The 16,148-nt window shown below is 35.3% G+C and overlaps 1 protein-coding gene across 2 annotated transcripts in view; it reads left to right on the top strand.

Annotated features, from left to right (window-relative positions):
• The window catches only part of uvrag (UV radiation resistance associated gene), a 210,025-nt gene that overhangs the window by 26,600 nt on the left and 167,277 nt on the right, over nucleotides 1-16,148 (top strand). For both annotated transcript variants that reach the window (XM_030154428.1, XM_030154427.1), the window contains exon 8: nucleotides 9,797-9,923. In XM_030154428.1, coding sequence (XP_030010288.1) covers nucleotides 9,797-9,923 — 127 coding nt within the window. The remainder of the gene's footprint in view (nucleotides 1-9,796; nucleotides 9,924-16,148) is intronic.

Here is a 16,148-nt window from a genome sequence, read left to right as displayed (position 1 = left end):
GCGGCTAGAAAGCTTATTTTCTTTTCTCGAGTCGCAGTCAGTCCAATTGTTTCGTCAGCTTAGGCTTTAATAAATTTCATGTTTGGAGAAAATATGAGCATATGGGATTTGTGATGTGATGTTTTCAAAGAACGTTAAAAGCAGAGCGAAGTAATTGCTGTGATCAGCGATTGCACACTTATTAGCTTACACCTTAATAATAAGCATGGACAGACTGTATTGTGCAAAATACTTAACAGGATTTAACGCCAGATCCCCAGTTGTAATTGTAATGTAAAGAAATGTGAGAAATGATCATATCTTCCAGGCACCGTGTGTAACACGTTGTTTTGATGGCTCAACAGAGAAGTGGAGGGAAAAAAAACAGGAGTCCTCACTGCCTAAATGACAAAGCCTCGACTGAAATCCATTGTTTATGTTTCTATCTCTTGTCATGTCATGGACCAGGATCTAGAGCAAAAGTAAAAAAAAAAAAGGCATATTTAACATTTTTGGAAGTGGCAGCCCCGCAGCTGTGAAAACCCAGTGCTGATCCGAGGTTTGACATTGTGTTTATGGTAAATACTCCCTTCAAAGCGTTGTGTCTCCTCTGCCGGTTTAAAAGCCCGAGGCAGTGACACTTTGGTGTTTTCATCCTCCAGGTAGACTTGACTTCCTGCACATGGGATTCAATGGTTTACGCCAGGGATGTCAAACTCGTTTTCTTTCAGGTTCCACATTCAGCTAATTTGCTCTCAAGTGGGTTGGACCACTAAAATAATAACATGATAACCAAAAAATAATGACAACTCCAAAGTTTTCTCTTACATGCAAAAAACCCCCAGAACATTAAATTATGAAAATATTTACAATTACAAGTTATCCAAACAAAAAAGATGTGAATAACCTGAAAATACTGACACTTCTTAAGAAAAATAAGTGCATTTTCAACAATATTATGCTGCATCTTATCATCTATTCATATGCATTACAACTGACAGATCACAGTGGATCTACAAAGGCACAAAACATGTAGTAACAGGCAGAGTATTGTTAAAATTAATTTTCTTTGAACATTTCAGGTTATTCTCATTTTATTGTTTAAGGATAGTTTGTTAATGTAAATATTTTGATAATTTAATGTTACATTTTTGCACTAAAACAAAAGGAAAAATTTGTAATTGTCATTATTTATCGGTATAATGTAATATTATTTTTTTTCCACATTAAACCAAGAAGAAAATGTGGAGTCATTATTTGTAGGTTATTTTACTTTAGATCATATTGGTTTGTATGTGGAACCTGAACTAAAACGAGTTTGACACCATTAATTGTTAATATCTTCAGTGTAATTTTTTCACGGCCCAGTTTTGGCCCACAGGCCGCATGTTTGACACCACTGCTTTAAATGCTCAGATGTGTCTTGTCCATTGAGGGATTTTCATCCGCGTTAGTCGTGTATGTGCCTTTTTTATAGATGGCTCATATTTAGGCTTTGGGGTGAGTGTTTGAACTGCCTCCTCACACAGCTGTTGCAGCTGTTACTTTCCATCACATCCTCCGTCCACTGTCCATGTTCAGCCTTTGATATGGATGTTTTTTTTCATCACACTACCTATTTAACCCTTTAAGGGCTACCTTTATAATAGGCCTAGATTTTTTTAGGTTGGTTTTGCAGTAAAAGTGTCAGAAAATGTCTTTTCTGCCAATTCTTTTTCTTTTTTTTTTTTCAGGAAGAACTTAACTTTCAATATCTGGCCACTTATTATCATTATTATATGTAATAACAAAACTTTAAGAGTTTATAGAAATAAACCTTCAATTATTTTACATATGCTCAAACATTTGAGTTTTCTAGATCATTCTGTGTCCCATGTTCCAGCTTCTTGTTTTTTTTTTTAGTTATTTCTAGTCATTTTCAGCCTGTGTGATAGTCTCTGTTCACTTTCTGTCTAGAGAAACATCCATGATCTGCTTACTTTACAGACAGTACATCTGTTTCTACCCTAGCTCTTTGCATATATATGTTTATGTATATATAAGTATACATATGTTTATATATTTACAGCTAAAATACAACTATCAATGAACTATACAAACTAGAGAAGTACAGATAAAAAAAAGGCAAAAATAACCCAGTGAATCTTGACAAAACACAGCAAAACACTCCAAAACAGCACTATCACTATTATATACATTTATTTATAAGAATTCATTGCAAAAACACTGCTAAAACGCTGCTAAAAGTAATGAAAATCTTCCACCCCTCCCCCTCAGCCAACGCAGGCCTCTACTGTAATGTGTTATATAGGAATAGAAAACTCCCAATCTCAGCTTTCAGATGCTGTTTGGATTTTGTCAGTAGTGTTCAGGAGTTAACGGTGATTTGAATGACGGCATATGCGGAAAAGTGGCGCCGGAGACACGATCGTCCATAAAGGGTTAATCAGCCCCACTCAGGCCTTCTGTAGACTTTACACAAAAACATTCTTCTGCCACAATGGATCCTTTTCAAGAACCTGTCTCTGATATTTCCCCTTCTGCAGAGCATTCCTCAAAACCCCTTTCAGAGCTCACATCAGCTAATAAATCACATAATCCTCGTCTTCTACCTTTTCTGTAAAAGCCCAGCAGCTCGGATGCTTGAAGTGAGTGGCGCATTGTGCGGCTCTTCTGAGGCTTTTTCTTTCTGCCTTTGGAGAGCTCTGCTATCCTTCTGTTCACGTCGGAGCGACTGCGGATCAAAGAGGACGGAGTGGAGGCCACCAACCTCAGCTCATGGCCCTTTCACCCTCTCACCCACACTCTGCCATTAATCTGCCGGGTTAGAACACGCTCCCCCCACGCCTGCTGCTTATTTACTCAGCTGACCCGCCGCTGTTTGATGTTGGGTCTGACTCAGACGGGCCCTGCTGGCGGGTTCCAGTCCCCGCTCAAGTGAAAGTAGAGGAGGATCATTCGTGCCAAAGCCGGTGGTGGTTAACATGCAAGCATCAGGGTGCGACTCGGCCGAGAGATGGAGGCGCTATCAGTGTTTTCCCTGATGTCGATGCCCCTCGCTGTTTTGCTACAAAGCCCTCAGAAGTCTTCACGAAGAACCATATCTGTGTTTTTCCTCATCCAAGCCGTGCTCGATTACAATCTGCATGTGAGAGATAGCTCAGACAGCAAACTTCAGGATGAATTACAAGGCCTTCTGCATTTTTTTCCTTCTCTGCAAAGGCCATGACCAGCTTTTATTTAATCTCTTTTACCCTCTACATCAGGCATGTCAGCCTCTATGATCTCAACTGGCCCAGATCAATACAACTATAGCATAATAACCTTTAAACAAAGTCAACTCCAAATTTGTCTTCTTGTTTTAATGCGGGGAAAGTAAAATTAGATTATTACAATGTTTACATTTACAAACGATCCTTAAACAAAACAGTGAATAACCTGAACAAATATAAACAACCTTAAATTTCTAAAGAAAAATAAGTGCAATTTTAACAATATCATGCCTCAGCTTGTGATTTACATGTGCATTACAACTCAAAGATCACAGTGCATCTACAAATACACAAATAATTTTCTTATAAAAGATGTTTGAAGCTGAAAAATACAGTATTTAAATAGATAAATGTACTGTATGTATCCCAAACAGGAGAATTTCAGTGCAGCAGCATGGCACGCAATAAAAATGGAAACGAGGAAACAGTATACATAATAAATTAGAAGTATAAAAAAGATCTCTGTAAAAAACCTGAAATACAATAAAATAGAATAGAATAGGACTTTATTGTCAGTGTTACAGGAAAAATGAAAATCAGTTTAGCAGCAAACGCTTAAAGTGCAAAAAGACTGAATAAAAATATCATACAAATTATACCGAAAAATATTGACAGTGTACAAAATCACAAAGAAATTCTAAAATTTACAAAAAGCCAACTCTCTACTATAGATGAAAGAAATATGCACAACATATAAAGGATATATACAGTTAATATAGGAAATATACAAGGTGAAATTCTAAACAACACATAATAAGTGTTACGTGCCAAAATAAAACTGTAATGTTCAGTATGAGAAGGTGCAAAATGACCTTTAAGTGCAAATAGATGAACTTTCTAATCAAAATGTCAAGATTCAGTGACAGCCTTGACTGTTAATGTCTTCTATATAATTTTTGCATTTGACAAATTCATCCCACGGCCATATGTTTGACATCCATGCACTATATTAATTTTTAGCCTGAGTTTTTTTTCCCAAAAATATTAGATTTTGATATCAAGATTTCAAAAAGCTGTATCTTGGAAGTCGTTAGAGATAAAGTCATACTGTGAATGAAAAAAATATTGGTTATGATCCAAAGTTTATGATGGGTGTAAATGTACTCATCTAATTTGCATATTGTGACATTACAGGGCGGCAGCCATATTGGGTTGTGTAACTTTTAGTAAAATGGGATTTTTAACATATTTACATTTAAGTTTTCTGTTTTTCTTTTTTTTGTCATCTTATCCTTAAAATAACTGAACTTAAACCTAAGTAGAAAGTAAAATGCAGTGACTTTTAGTATCTTTATCCAAGCAGCAGAGTAGACAAATCTGTCCTTATCTATCATTTTCATTCATTCATTCATTCATTCATTCATTCGTTTGTTTATTTAGAGCATTTACAGAATACATGCAAATTCAAAATTCCAATAATCATTCATCTACACTCGAAAAGGAGTGGGAAGAAGAAAGACTTTTTTTAATCCCACCCCCATTCTCATCATCAAATAACTTAACACAATAACATTTTAAATACTCACTCCTGTCCTTTGACTTAAAGCCAGAACAATGAACAAAATAGGCCTATACCAAATTAGAATGAACTCATTTGACAGTATTTACATTGTAGAACCAAAATGTGTGTGAAAAATAGAAACAAAGTACATTCCTGATGGTGTTACCACAGGTAACAGTTAACCGACAACTTTCATTATAATAATTACATCCCAACAATGGTAAAAACAAAAAACTACAATACCACAAGTGGTATTGAAAACAATGGTAAGAAAAACAACAACAACAATACCACTAATGGTATCCAAACTGAAGCTAAATGAACTTTACTTACTTACTAAAGCAGCTCAGGACCACGCCTTTAAACTGGATTTTCTTCTTCACTTTGAATAGAAACATGCCCTGAAATGGTAGTAGGATTGAAGGGGCACATGTCTGCCATCTATTGGTGGGAGGCGGTAACAAGATTTGTCAATTCTATCTTTAGTTATGGTCTGTTTTAGTCCGTTATGTTGCTTGTCGCATTATTGCCACTTTGGTGCTTAAAGGGTTAAAACTTCCCATGTTTCTCCATATTTCTGTTTAACCTCGCCTTCATATGCCGTACATCCTCGTCTAAACAGTCACGAACGGCTCGCGCTGTTACCCATTACCAATTGGACCTACGACAGGCTGCCTCTGTGCCAGATAAAGACATGAATCCTGACAAAAGAACCCCGTGGAGAGGGCACCATGTTGAAAAATGACCTTCAGTCTGTTGTTGTTGCCGGTCAGGGAGTGTCTGCTGAAGGAGACGCCAGTACAAAGCTGTGGGAAGATGGAGACGACGACAGACACTCATCTGGAGTTGATGGACTTTATTGTGGTCCCGCACTCGGATTAGAGGATTTGTGTGTTTCTGCGCGATTCTATGTATTGCGGTAATCTTTATCAAGTGAAAGTCGACTTAACCGAGTACAGAGTGTCTTTGTTTGGCTGTGGACAAGTTTTTTTTATGCTCTTTGAGTGACTGTGCAGTTTTACACAAATCCTAACTTGCTTGCAGCTTTTCTGTGGATTCACATCATAAAACCACTGATGAGATTTAAGATAAACGAGACTTTGGACACTCGGCGTGATTTACAGTTTGTTTTGTTTTGTGGCAACATGAACTGAAGATAAAACGTAACTCTCTCTGTACTAAAACTGTCTGTCATATTTGACTGGAGAAATGCATTTACAGGAAATACAAAACAAGAGCAAACAGGTTTTATTATCAGTGTTTGGTGAGCAAGAAAGATCGCCAGAGAAATAATGTCAATTTGTACCATTCAGGCATTTAATATGACTTTGAGAAAGGCAAAACCTTCAACAATTGAATTAAGTAGTTATGTTAGATAATGACGTTGTGTGGCTTTGACTGCTTTTTAGTGTCGGTGTCACAAACTGTTGGAATTGGAAGCAGAAATACTCCGGAGCAGCTCGAGTTCTTTATAGACGTCAATGCACTGCAGCCGTTAGTGGGTGTAGGTAATGGAGACCTTCATTAGATTAGTAATGAACAAGAAAACTACAACACTAACTTCACAAACATGAGCATACACAAATCTACTACGGTGAAACTTTTTACAGAAATTAGTGCCTCATTATTTAACAAAAAAGCCTTATTGGGATTATTTGAGTCTCCTTGCTTTGTTTTCAAGGAAACTGCACATAAACAATACAGATTAACCAAGCATATAAACTTAAACTAGCATAAAAAAAAATCAACTTTGATAGAATATTTCATTTTGCCTGTTTTACACAGTACCTCTCTGTGCTGATTGTCATTAAATCCAACATATGACCAGAAAAAAAAGAGGCCTTGGGAGAACACATCTTTATATCTTCTTGAGACCCAGCAAAAAAAAAAAAAAAAAAAAAAAAATTAAAATGATAATGATAATAAAAAGGTATCTGAAGAAACTGTTATATTAAGCCGTTTCCAATCAAGACAATTATGTAATTGTAAAAAAAAACAAAAACAACACATCTTGGGTCTCAGTTGTACATCTTGGTCACTTTATAAAGAAAATAGCAGACATCCACACACAGTATTAAAATACAAATAAAATCGCAACTAAATGGCTTGTACAGGTAGAAGTCAGTGTTTAATACATCCTGAACTGTCTTGATTCAAGGGTCTGAAACTTTTTAAAAAGAGTCTTGTGGTTTATTAAACTAAGCTTCATACAAAACATCCCAAAGTTTTTCTTCAAACTTGGCCTGACATTAATTCTTTTCTCTGTCCAGACGATCCATGAAATTCTATAATACTCTTAATTTTTCTTAAGGTTTCTGTTTTTAAGGCAAGGCAAGTTGATTTGTATAGCACATTTCAGCAACAAGGCAATTCAAGGTGCTTCACACAGGACATTGAAATACAACAAGGGAAAAAGAAACACATTTAAAACATTAGAAAAGAAACATGTAAAAGGTGATTTAAAAACAGCAAGTAAGAAAACAACACATAAAAACCAAAAATATAAAAGCACACACATATTAAAGTAAGAGTTGCAGTGCAGAGTTTTAAGGCTGTTTATTCCAGTTCTAATTTCAGAAATGCAAATGTATCGTCATTATAATCTTACTAAAACAAACCTCAGACAAATGCACAGTGCGTAAATCAGCCTTTTTCCATACTATGATGATATGATCACACTGGCTGATATTGTAGTTTCCACTGCAGTTTGATTAATTGTGCAGTTGAAATTAAAATATGATTAAAATTACAACATAGCAAAGAATAGTATCTGTATAAAAGGATCTTTAGAAATACCTCAGTGTACAAATGTCATTAAGAGAACATGCTTGTTTGGTCCAGACTCCAACAAAAAGCACAATCACTTTTATTTATTACAATGACCTTCCCATCCAAAGTCTAGTATCTGTCGTAATAATCGCAACATTTTTGCATTTCATTCAGTGCTATTCCCTGGTGTTCACGACTGTCATCCTCATTTTAATAAATACCATACATTCCATTTGAAATTACACTATGTAGACAAAAGTATTGGGACTCGAATTCCAAAATGCCTCAGGGATGATTTTTACTTAATTTCTCTCAACATTCCTTGTTTTGTTGTTTTTAATCCATTACTTTATGATTTATGATTTTAAATAGTTAAACTTTAAGGAAACATTGATGTTTTAACTATATGGACAAAAATATTGAGACACATCATGTCTACAGCTGTAAGATGTCCTGTTCATGTTGGTTTGACATACAAACATACAAACATATTTCCTTAAAGTTTAATGGTAGGTTTTTCTTCCAGAGTGAGACATGAAGAAAGGAGATGGTTAGTTGTGGTTGAAAATTATAATTTACAGTCGGAGCAAGACTTTTTGGTTTGTTTGTTTGTTTGTTTGTTTGTTTGTTTGTTTGTTTGTTTGTTTGTTTTTAGAAATTTAAAGCAAAGCATAACAATAATTTGGTCAAAAATATTTTTAAAAGTTTTGTTTTCCTTATTGTTGTGTCCTAGAATTTGACCTGAATGTACAAAAGTTGAATAAACTTTACTATTTGATAAATTAGATGTGATTTTGGGTTAAAATTAACATTAGACATCAAGTTTTTATTCACTATATGGACAAAAACATTGGGACACATCATGTCTACAGCTGTAAGATGACCTATTCATGAGGATTTAAGATAAAAACATCAATATTTCCTTAAAGTTTAATAGGAGATTTTTCTTCCTCAGTGAGATGTGGAAAAAGTAGATAAAATATCTTTAAAAGTTTTGTTTTACTTATTTTTGTGTCCTCGAATTTAACCAGAATGCACACAAGTTAATAATAATAATAATAATAATAATAATAATAATAATAACTTTATTTATATAGCACCTTTTAAAAACTGACTTTACAAAGTGCTTTGACAGACAAAGCAGTAGGGCACAACAGCCGACAACAAGATGCAAGCAAAGACATTAAAACATAGAAAACAACACAGCAAACGCAAAAACGTGACACTCCAAATAAATCTGAGTTTATCCAAGTAGAGAGGACAGAAAAGTTGAGTAGACTTTACTATTTGATAAATCAGATGTGATTTTGGGTTAAAATTAACATTAGACAGTAAGTTTTTATTCACTATATGGACAAAAACATTGGGACACATCACGTCTACAGCTGTAAGATGTCCTGTTCATGAGAATTTGAGATAAAACACATCAATATTTCCTAAAAGTTTAATGGGAGATTTTTCTTCCTCAGTGAGATGTAAAGAAAGTAGGTGGTTACTTGTGGTAGAAAATTATTATTTACAGTCAGAACATGAAAAATGTTTTAGAAATTTAAAGGTAGAACATTTAAAATCATTGTAATGGAAAAAAACACAAAATCAGTGTTGAGAGAAATTAAGTCAAAACCATCTCTGAGGCATTTTGGAAGCAAAGATAACAATTTAAACCAAACTAACCAATGCAATGGTATTTATCCTAATATAAAACTATGTTATGACATTTATTATTGTTTTGTATCCCAGACCCCTGTTAGAAAAGAAACACCTGAATTCAATGTGTCCACATACTTTTGGCCATATAGTGTATGTGTCGATGGCTTTATTAAATATCATCAGCCTGTTCCTGCGTATGTAATCGGCCTCATCTGCTCCCATCTTATCTCAGCAGATGTTTGCTCCTTTCCAGTCCTTCATACAACTCACAGCCAGTTATTCCCATGGCGTGGGCTCATTACTGGCCCTTATCAGCAGTTATCCTGATCTCAGGGCTCAGTAAGATGTTATGAATAGCTCAGCCGTCCTCCGTCTTCCTTGTCATATTTGTTGACAGTGGATTGGGGGTTATTGACTGTAGGTGTGCGCAGTCGATGCGATGGGGGATAAACGTGCGAAAACACGGTTGTTTTTGAGGCGGCCGGTGGAAATTTAGACGTCCTCATAAACAGTAATAAACAAAAAAAATATTGCAGCGCTTCTCTGTGAATTAAATATTTTCTTTCGTCCCCTTTCTTTGTTTTCTTTCTCCATATCTGTGCGTTTTTTTCTTTCCTCCCTGCAGAAAAAAGAGAGGGAGTGCATGCAGCTGCGAATCGCCGTGCTGCGAAGCGAACTGGAGCGACAAACCAAGGCGCTCGGCCGGGAAACGGACCTGAGGCAGAAGGAGAGGGCACAGCTTCAGAAGAAAGGTACAGAGAATAGATTCATAGTCAGACTACTGCATTTAGACTTCAGCTTTCATCTTCTATAACTGTTGGTGAAATAAAACGGTGGGTATCTTTGATTTCTGTTGTTTTATTTCCCTCAAAATCCACAAAATGACAGAATCTACCAGGTGTGAATGATGTTAGTTAGTTAGTTCGTTAGTTTTACATAGTTTAGTTTTATTTCGAGCACATAGAATCATCAGATAACAAAGAACCATACATGGTCAAACAAAATTTTTCGGCACGTGGGAAGAAGTATAACTTATAGACTCCCACCCCCTTTTTACAAACTAGTAATTAAATTAATTCCGCTTCCTTTGCTTTGTTAACAGCTTTTAAAAAAAAATATATATATATGTTTTTACAATAACACAAAGCATCCCACTGTATAATGGACATTCTGTGTTCATCCGTCCGATCGATGTTGCAGCACAGGAGGGCGTTTGTACGGGTTTTCCTCAGCCTTCACAGGCCTGATCGCCGCCAAACTTGCCAAATGAATAGAAACATTACCTGACTATCTACTAGGCACAATTTTATGTCCGTATTCAAATGTTGTGAGGTATGCTGGGTGATTTTAGCCTCTCATGCTAGTGTACAATGGCACCACGGGTACAATGCCGCTAGTCTGTACAAACCATTCACATACACTTTTTTAGTCACCTCACACAATCAGATTTGCATAGTCAACCTTTTTTTTTTAGATATAAACTACAATATTCATACGCACTATAAGTATTTACTACAAATACAAATAATAATAATAAATGAGATAATATCTCCTTATCATGATAGTCTGTATTAATTAATTAATTACAAATAGGCAACACACAATAATATCATATTTTTATGATGTGGCTGTGTAACTAATGACTGATTCAATTAATTAACCCATAAAGACCTAGTTTTACTTTTGTGGCTGTTCCCAAATGAACTGTAAACTCTATTTAACCTTTCTTAAGTGATTTATCACCATTTATTATATTATCCTCAATAATTTGCATTTTTCAGTGTAAATCAGGTATTTTCGTATATTAAATTTACTCATCACGTAGATGTTCATGAAAACTGTCAGTAAATTCAAAGGTTATTATATGAAAACAGAAAACTGAAGAAAAAGTGTCTTCTTCAGCAAAATATATTGTTATTTGGGTGCTTCTATGAAACTAGGTTTATTTTGGTACTTGTCACTTTGCCAGCTTTTTTAGACCCAATAATAAAAGAGAAATTTAGACAGATTTCCCCCCAGGATGAACCTAATGATGACCTCAGATAAATGCAAAAAAAATTATACTCTTGCTCTGAGCCATCCATAAATTAATGAATTTTTAATAAAATATTGGGGCCAAAAATAGGACCAAAATTGGGACAGGAAAAGCTGCCTAGGTGTCAGTGCATTAGATCTGAAAAACATGGCTTGAAATGGTCTTATATAGACTCTAAATAAAGACCCTGTGTTAAATTTTGTGATTCTAGTGCTTTTTCTAATCCAGACGTGGGTTTTTAATGAATGTCAGTCTCATTCCAGGTTTTGTGTGGAACCCATTGTGTCCACTTATGTTACATGCAGAACCTGCTCATTGAAACACAAATAAATTGCGAATGATTTGGCAACATTGGTCATTTTTGTGAAACACTCTGCCTTGCATAATTAGTTCAATTCCCCAAATCTACCTGTGAGAGAATAAAGAGATATTAAAAAAAAAATAGTAGCATGTAATTTTCGTGTCCTTTTAACTGTGTCACATGCAGATTTTTGTATTAAATATAATGTAAAATAATATTAAAATGTGTTTTATGTGAAAAATAGTTTCCCTTTTATCTCAGTATGTATTTATTTTTAAAATAGACCCAAAATGCTTCCAAACTTCCTTCACAACATTAGTCTACATCTGGTTTGAATTTTTAGGCCCCATGTCCTGTTATTAGGGACCGGTTTCATAGAAGCACCCATATACATGTATTGATAGGATTAGTGGATCAACAGGTGATAATTATCACTTGAATATTCTGATAACTCCATAATTAAATAACGGTCTGAGCTTTACTGTGGATATAAACGGGCTCACTGATGGGTTTTCGCATTACAGATGCTGTTGGTTTTCCTCATTTGTTGAACAGCAGTGTTTTTTCCAGACAACGTAGGCGTCTTTATAAGATTTACAGATCCTCACATGGTGTTGACCAACAGAAAAGTGAACACAGATTAGTGGATATTGAACACACTGGATTAGAGCTTCAACTCCCACTTATTGCTATAGTTAAAATTAAATTAGAGGTTGTAACAGACATGAAAGACACAACACTTAGGAATTTATTGTTGCATAAGAATCACATGCGATGCTCCGTGGAGCTGCAGCTCATTGTACCGTCTGCATGACTTCAGTCCGGTTTGTCAGCACATGAAATACTGGTATGAAACACATTTGACATTTGTTTTATGCTCTACCACAAGACTCAGATCCAGCTCATTTGTATTACACAAAGCAGAGGCCTAACCAGTGTTTTTCACATTGTTTTACATTAAATCCCATTGGCTCTGGACTCGTGAACACAGCAGATTCACTCAGTTCTTTGATAATCTGAACCCTACAGCCACGGTAACCCTTTAGGCACCGGAGTTTACTTAAAAAATATTCAGTTTTAGTGTCAAGATTTTAAAAAGATGTATACTGGAAGTGGTTAGAGATAAATTCATACTGTAAACAAGTGTTCAGAGAACGCAAACCTCCGCCAAGCACCCCGAACGGTGTGCTTTTTTTTTTTTTAATTATCTTTTATTAGAAAGGCAAATGTCCATCACATATAGTAATTACATAATCATTCAAAAAAAAACAAAACAAAAAAAAAAACCTGTAGGATGGATACGGAAAGTTTAGAACATTATATCCATATTGCCCTTCTATAATTTCTTTTTTATGGACTCTTAATTTTAGTTGAAACATTAATACAACAAAACAGAACAGGGGAGCGCACCACCTCATACAATCATAACCTCACATAAAAGCAGATAGATTAACACAAAGCACGAATATAATCAAATCAAATCTGATCTGGTTGGTTTTACGTACTCAGTCCATTTAGACCAGATATTATAAAATGTTTCCTTTTCAACTCTGAGGGAAAACGATATCTTCTCCATAACATAAATCTCATCGACAGTTCCAATCCATTCATCAATGGTGGGCGATTGTACTTTTAACCCTTTCCTCGTAACCGATTTCTTACTGGCTGCCAACAATATAGCCAATAATTTTTTGTCTTTAATGTCGACTATTTCTTTTTAAATTCAACAGTTTCCAGGTTGTTCCATACAGCAGAAAAAGTTGAAGCTTGGTACCAGTCATGTGTATGTCCAATTATATTAAATTCCAATCAATATTTGTTGAGTTAGAATGAAAAATGTGTCATAAATGGGATTTTCAGTGTTAAATGTAAATGTCCACAGAGTCCACATTCCACAGTGGATGTGGACAATTTTGTGCCAGATACAAGATATTGTTCTAAGCTACAGGTGGATCAAATTTGAGGCTAATCGGAATTGTTTTGAATTTTTTATGAATTTTAAAAAATTGCTCAATGATGACAGATAGGAAAATTATAGATTTTGTGACCTTGAACTTTGGCCTACTTGGCCCAAAATTGAATGGGTTGGTCCCAGGGCCTAGGCCTATCTGTGGGGAAGATTTGGTAAAGATGGTTGGAATAGTTTTCCCATGTTATGGAAAAAATATTACTCTACTAATTCGTCTTCAATAAAGAAGGATAAGTTCAAACGTTCAGTGTCAAAGAAATCCCTTTATTTGGAGCTCCATAGAAAGAGATACCCCTCAGACAAAAGACTGAGACGGGCTGAACCCAAAAATACAAATCACCCTGTAGTCTTCTATCTCCCATGCGAAAATTATGATGTGTGGAAAGTGTTTTGGTTAGTGTCAGGAACTTAGAGATCAGACCCCTGTGAGAAATGTTGGTTCGGCCTTCTACTCTGGACACAACACAAAAAAGGTCAAAACTGCTCTATAATACACAGTGACATGAATATATCTGAAATAGAGTTAGAAGCCTATATGATATATGAAATATATGAAAATATATATGAATATATATGGATATAAGTAATTTTGCTGTTACACCCGTAAAGTTGCTAACAAACAAACAAACACGCAAACAAACAAACACATAAAGCAAAGTGCTCCCAATACCTCCTGGAGGAGGTAATGAGGAAAATATCGGGTATGACCCAAAGTTTATGATTTGGGGGGTAAATTTACTCAGATAATTTGCGGTGGACATATTGGATTGTGTATCTTTGAGTAAAATTGAACTTTGAACGTATTTACACAGAGCTTTTCTTTGTGTTAGCTGGAGGTGGTAACAAAATTTGGGAACTATCTGGAGTTATGGTCTGTTTCATTCAGTTATGTTGGTTGTCGTAATTTTGCCACTTTGGCATTTAAAGGGTTAATATAATAATAATAATATGATCATGTTTTCACATTTCTACCAAGCTTTCCTATTTTAGCGTATTAGCCTGGAAACATTAACAGTAAGAGCAGCCAACTAACGCTGAAAAGAATGACATTAGGTTCAATATTTCATCATTACCTAAATTACAACTCTGACCTGATGATGTTTCAATAAAGTTAAATGAACGTATGATTTATTTCCATTCCTTCCCAATGGAACGTGAGTGTTTGTGCAAAATGTTCACCTCTTTCCTTTTAATTTGCTGTCATGAAATTTCACCAAAAGCCAAAAAAAGAACAGATTTCTGTTGAGGTCAGAGGAAAAGTCAACAAATCACCAGAGTTGGTATTCTTCATTCTCTGCAGACCTGGAATGATTTCATGACATTTTAATTTGACCGCTGGGGGCAGATCTCCACTGGCTCTGAGGTTTAATTGAAGCTATGTTCATTATTTCATTCCAGCCGGTTTGTCAGTTTCATTAGGCGTGTGTTTTAAACAGGAAACTCCAGTGTTAAACACCTCGGTGATGGTTTTAACACAGTCTGGCAGCGTCGAAGGTGAAGTACAGAGGGGTTACAGAGCAGCGCTGTCACACACAGGAAACTGAATGCACTCCCATAATGTACAGTATATAGATAGAGTCATTCCTGTGGGTTATGGAGTCGGTGCCAGGACGCTAAAAAAACAGTGTTTGTGCAGTGGTGTCATTTAATTAACCCTGTAATGTCTGGAAACTCACTGGGTTTCACTGGACTCTGTTAGTATTCACATGGAAACAAGTAGATGTAGTGTTGAAGTGTGTGTGTGTATGCATATGCATCATTCACTCCCTACATGTATCTGGAATTCATTTAAAATTTTATATGTATCTTCCTTGGGACAGTGTCTTCAAAGTTTGTTGACAGTTTTGAGAAATTTAGATTTTTGAAATATAAAAAATGTGCCTTTATTTATAATGGTTCATATTTTTATGGTTTATAACAGGGGTGTCAAACTAATTTTCTTCCAGGGGCCACATTCAGCCCAATTTAATCTGAAGTCAAATAATAGCATGATAGCCAATAAATAATGACAACTCCAAATTCTTTTAGTGCAAAAAATAACATTCAGTTATACCAGTATGGACATTTACAAACTATCCAAACAGAAAGGATGTGAATAACCTGAAAAAAATGAAATTTTTAAGAAATTTAAGTACAATTTTAGCAGTATTGTGCCTCAACTTATCATTTATACGTATGGATTACAGAGCAGATCTACAAAGACATAAAACATTTAGAAACACGCAGAAAATTGTTAAAATTGCACTTAATTCTCTTTAGACATTTTAGGTTGTTCATATTTGTTCAGGTTATTCACATTTTATTGTTAAAGGATATTTTGTTAGTGTAAACATTTTCATAATTTAATGTTTTTTGCACTAAATCAAGGAGAAAAAAGTTGGTGTTGTCATTATTTATAGGTTATTATGATATTATTTTTGAGTTTGATGCCCTAACTTGCACTTTACAAATTCATCTCATGGGCCGGATTGGAACCTTTGGTGGGCCAGTTTTGGCGCCCGGGCCGCATGTTTGACACCTGTGGTTTACAACATGTAAATGGTTAGAGGTATTAATATAGTTACTATTGAGCACTGATAGGAAGTCATATATGGACTTTCATTTGGGTTCATGACCTTTGACCTTGAGTGACCCTGAAGGGTCAAACTCAACGTCAAACTCAATTTCAACAG

This window comes from Sphaeramia orbicularis, chromosome 14 (assembly GCF_902148855.1).
Source record: "Sphaeramia orbicularis chromosome 14, fSphaOr1.1, whole genome shotgun sequence".
NCBI classification, from domain to species: domain Eukaryota; kingdom Metazoa; phylum Chordata; class Actinopteri; order Kurtiformes; family Apogonidae; genus Sphaeramia; species Sphaeramia orbicularis.
Note: the sequence above shows the minus strand (reverse complement) of the source record. Positions and strands in the feature narration are given on the sequence as shown.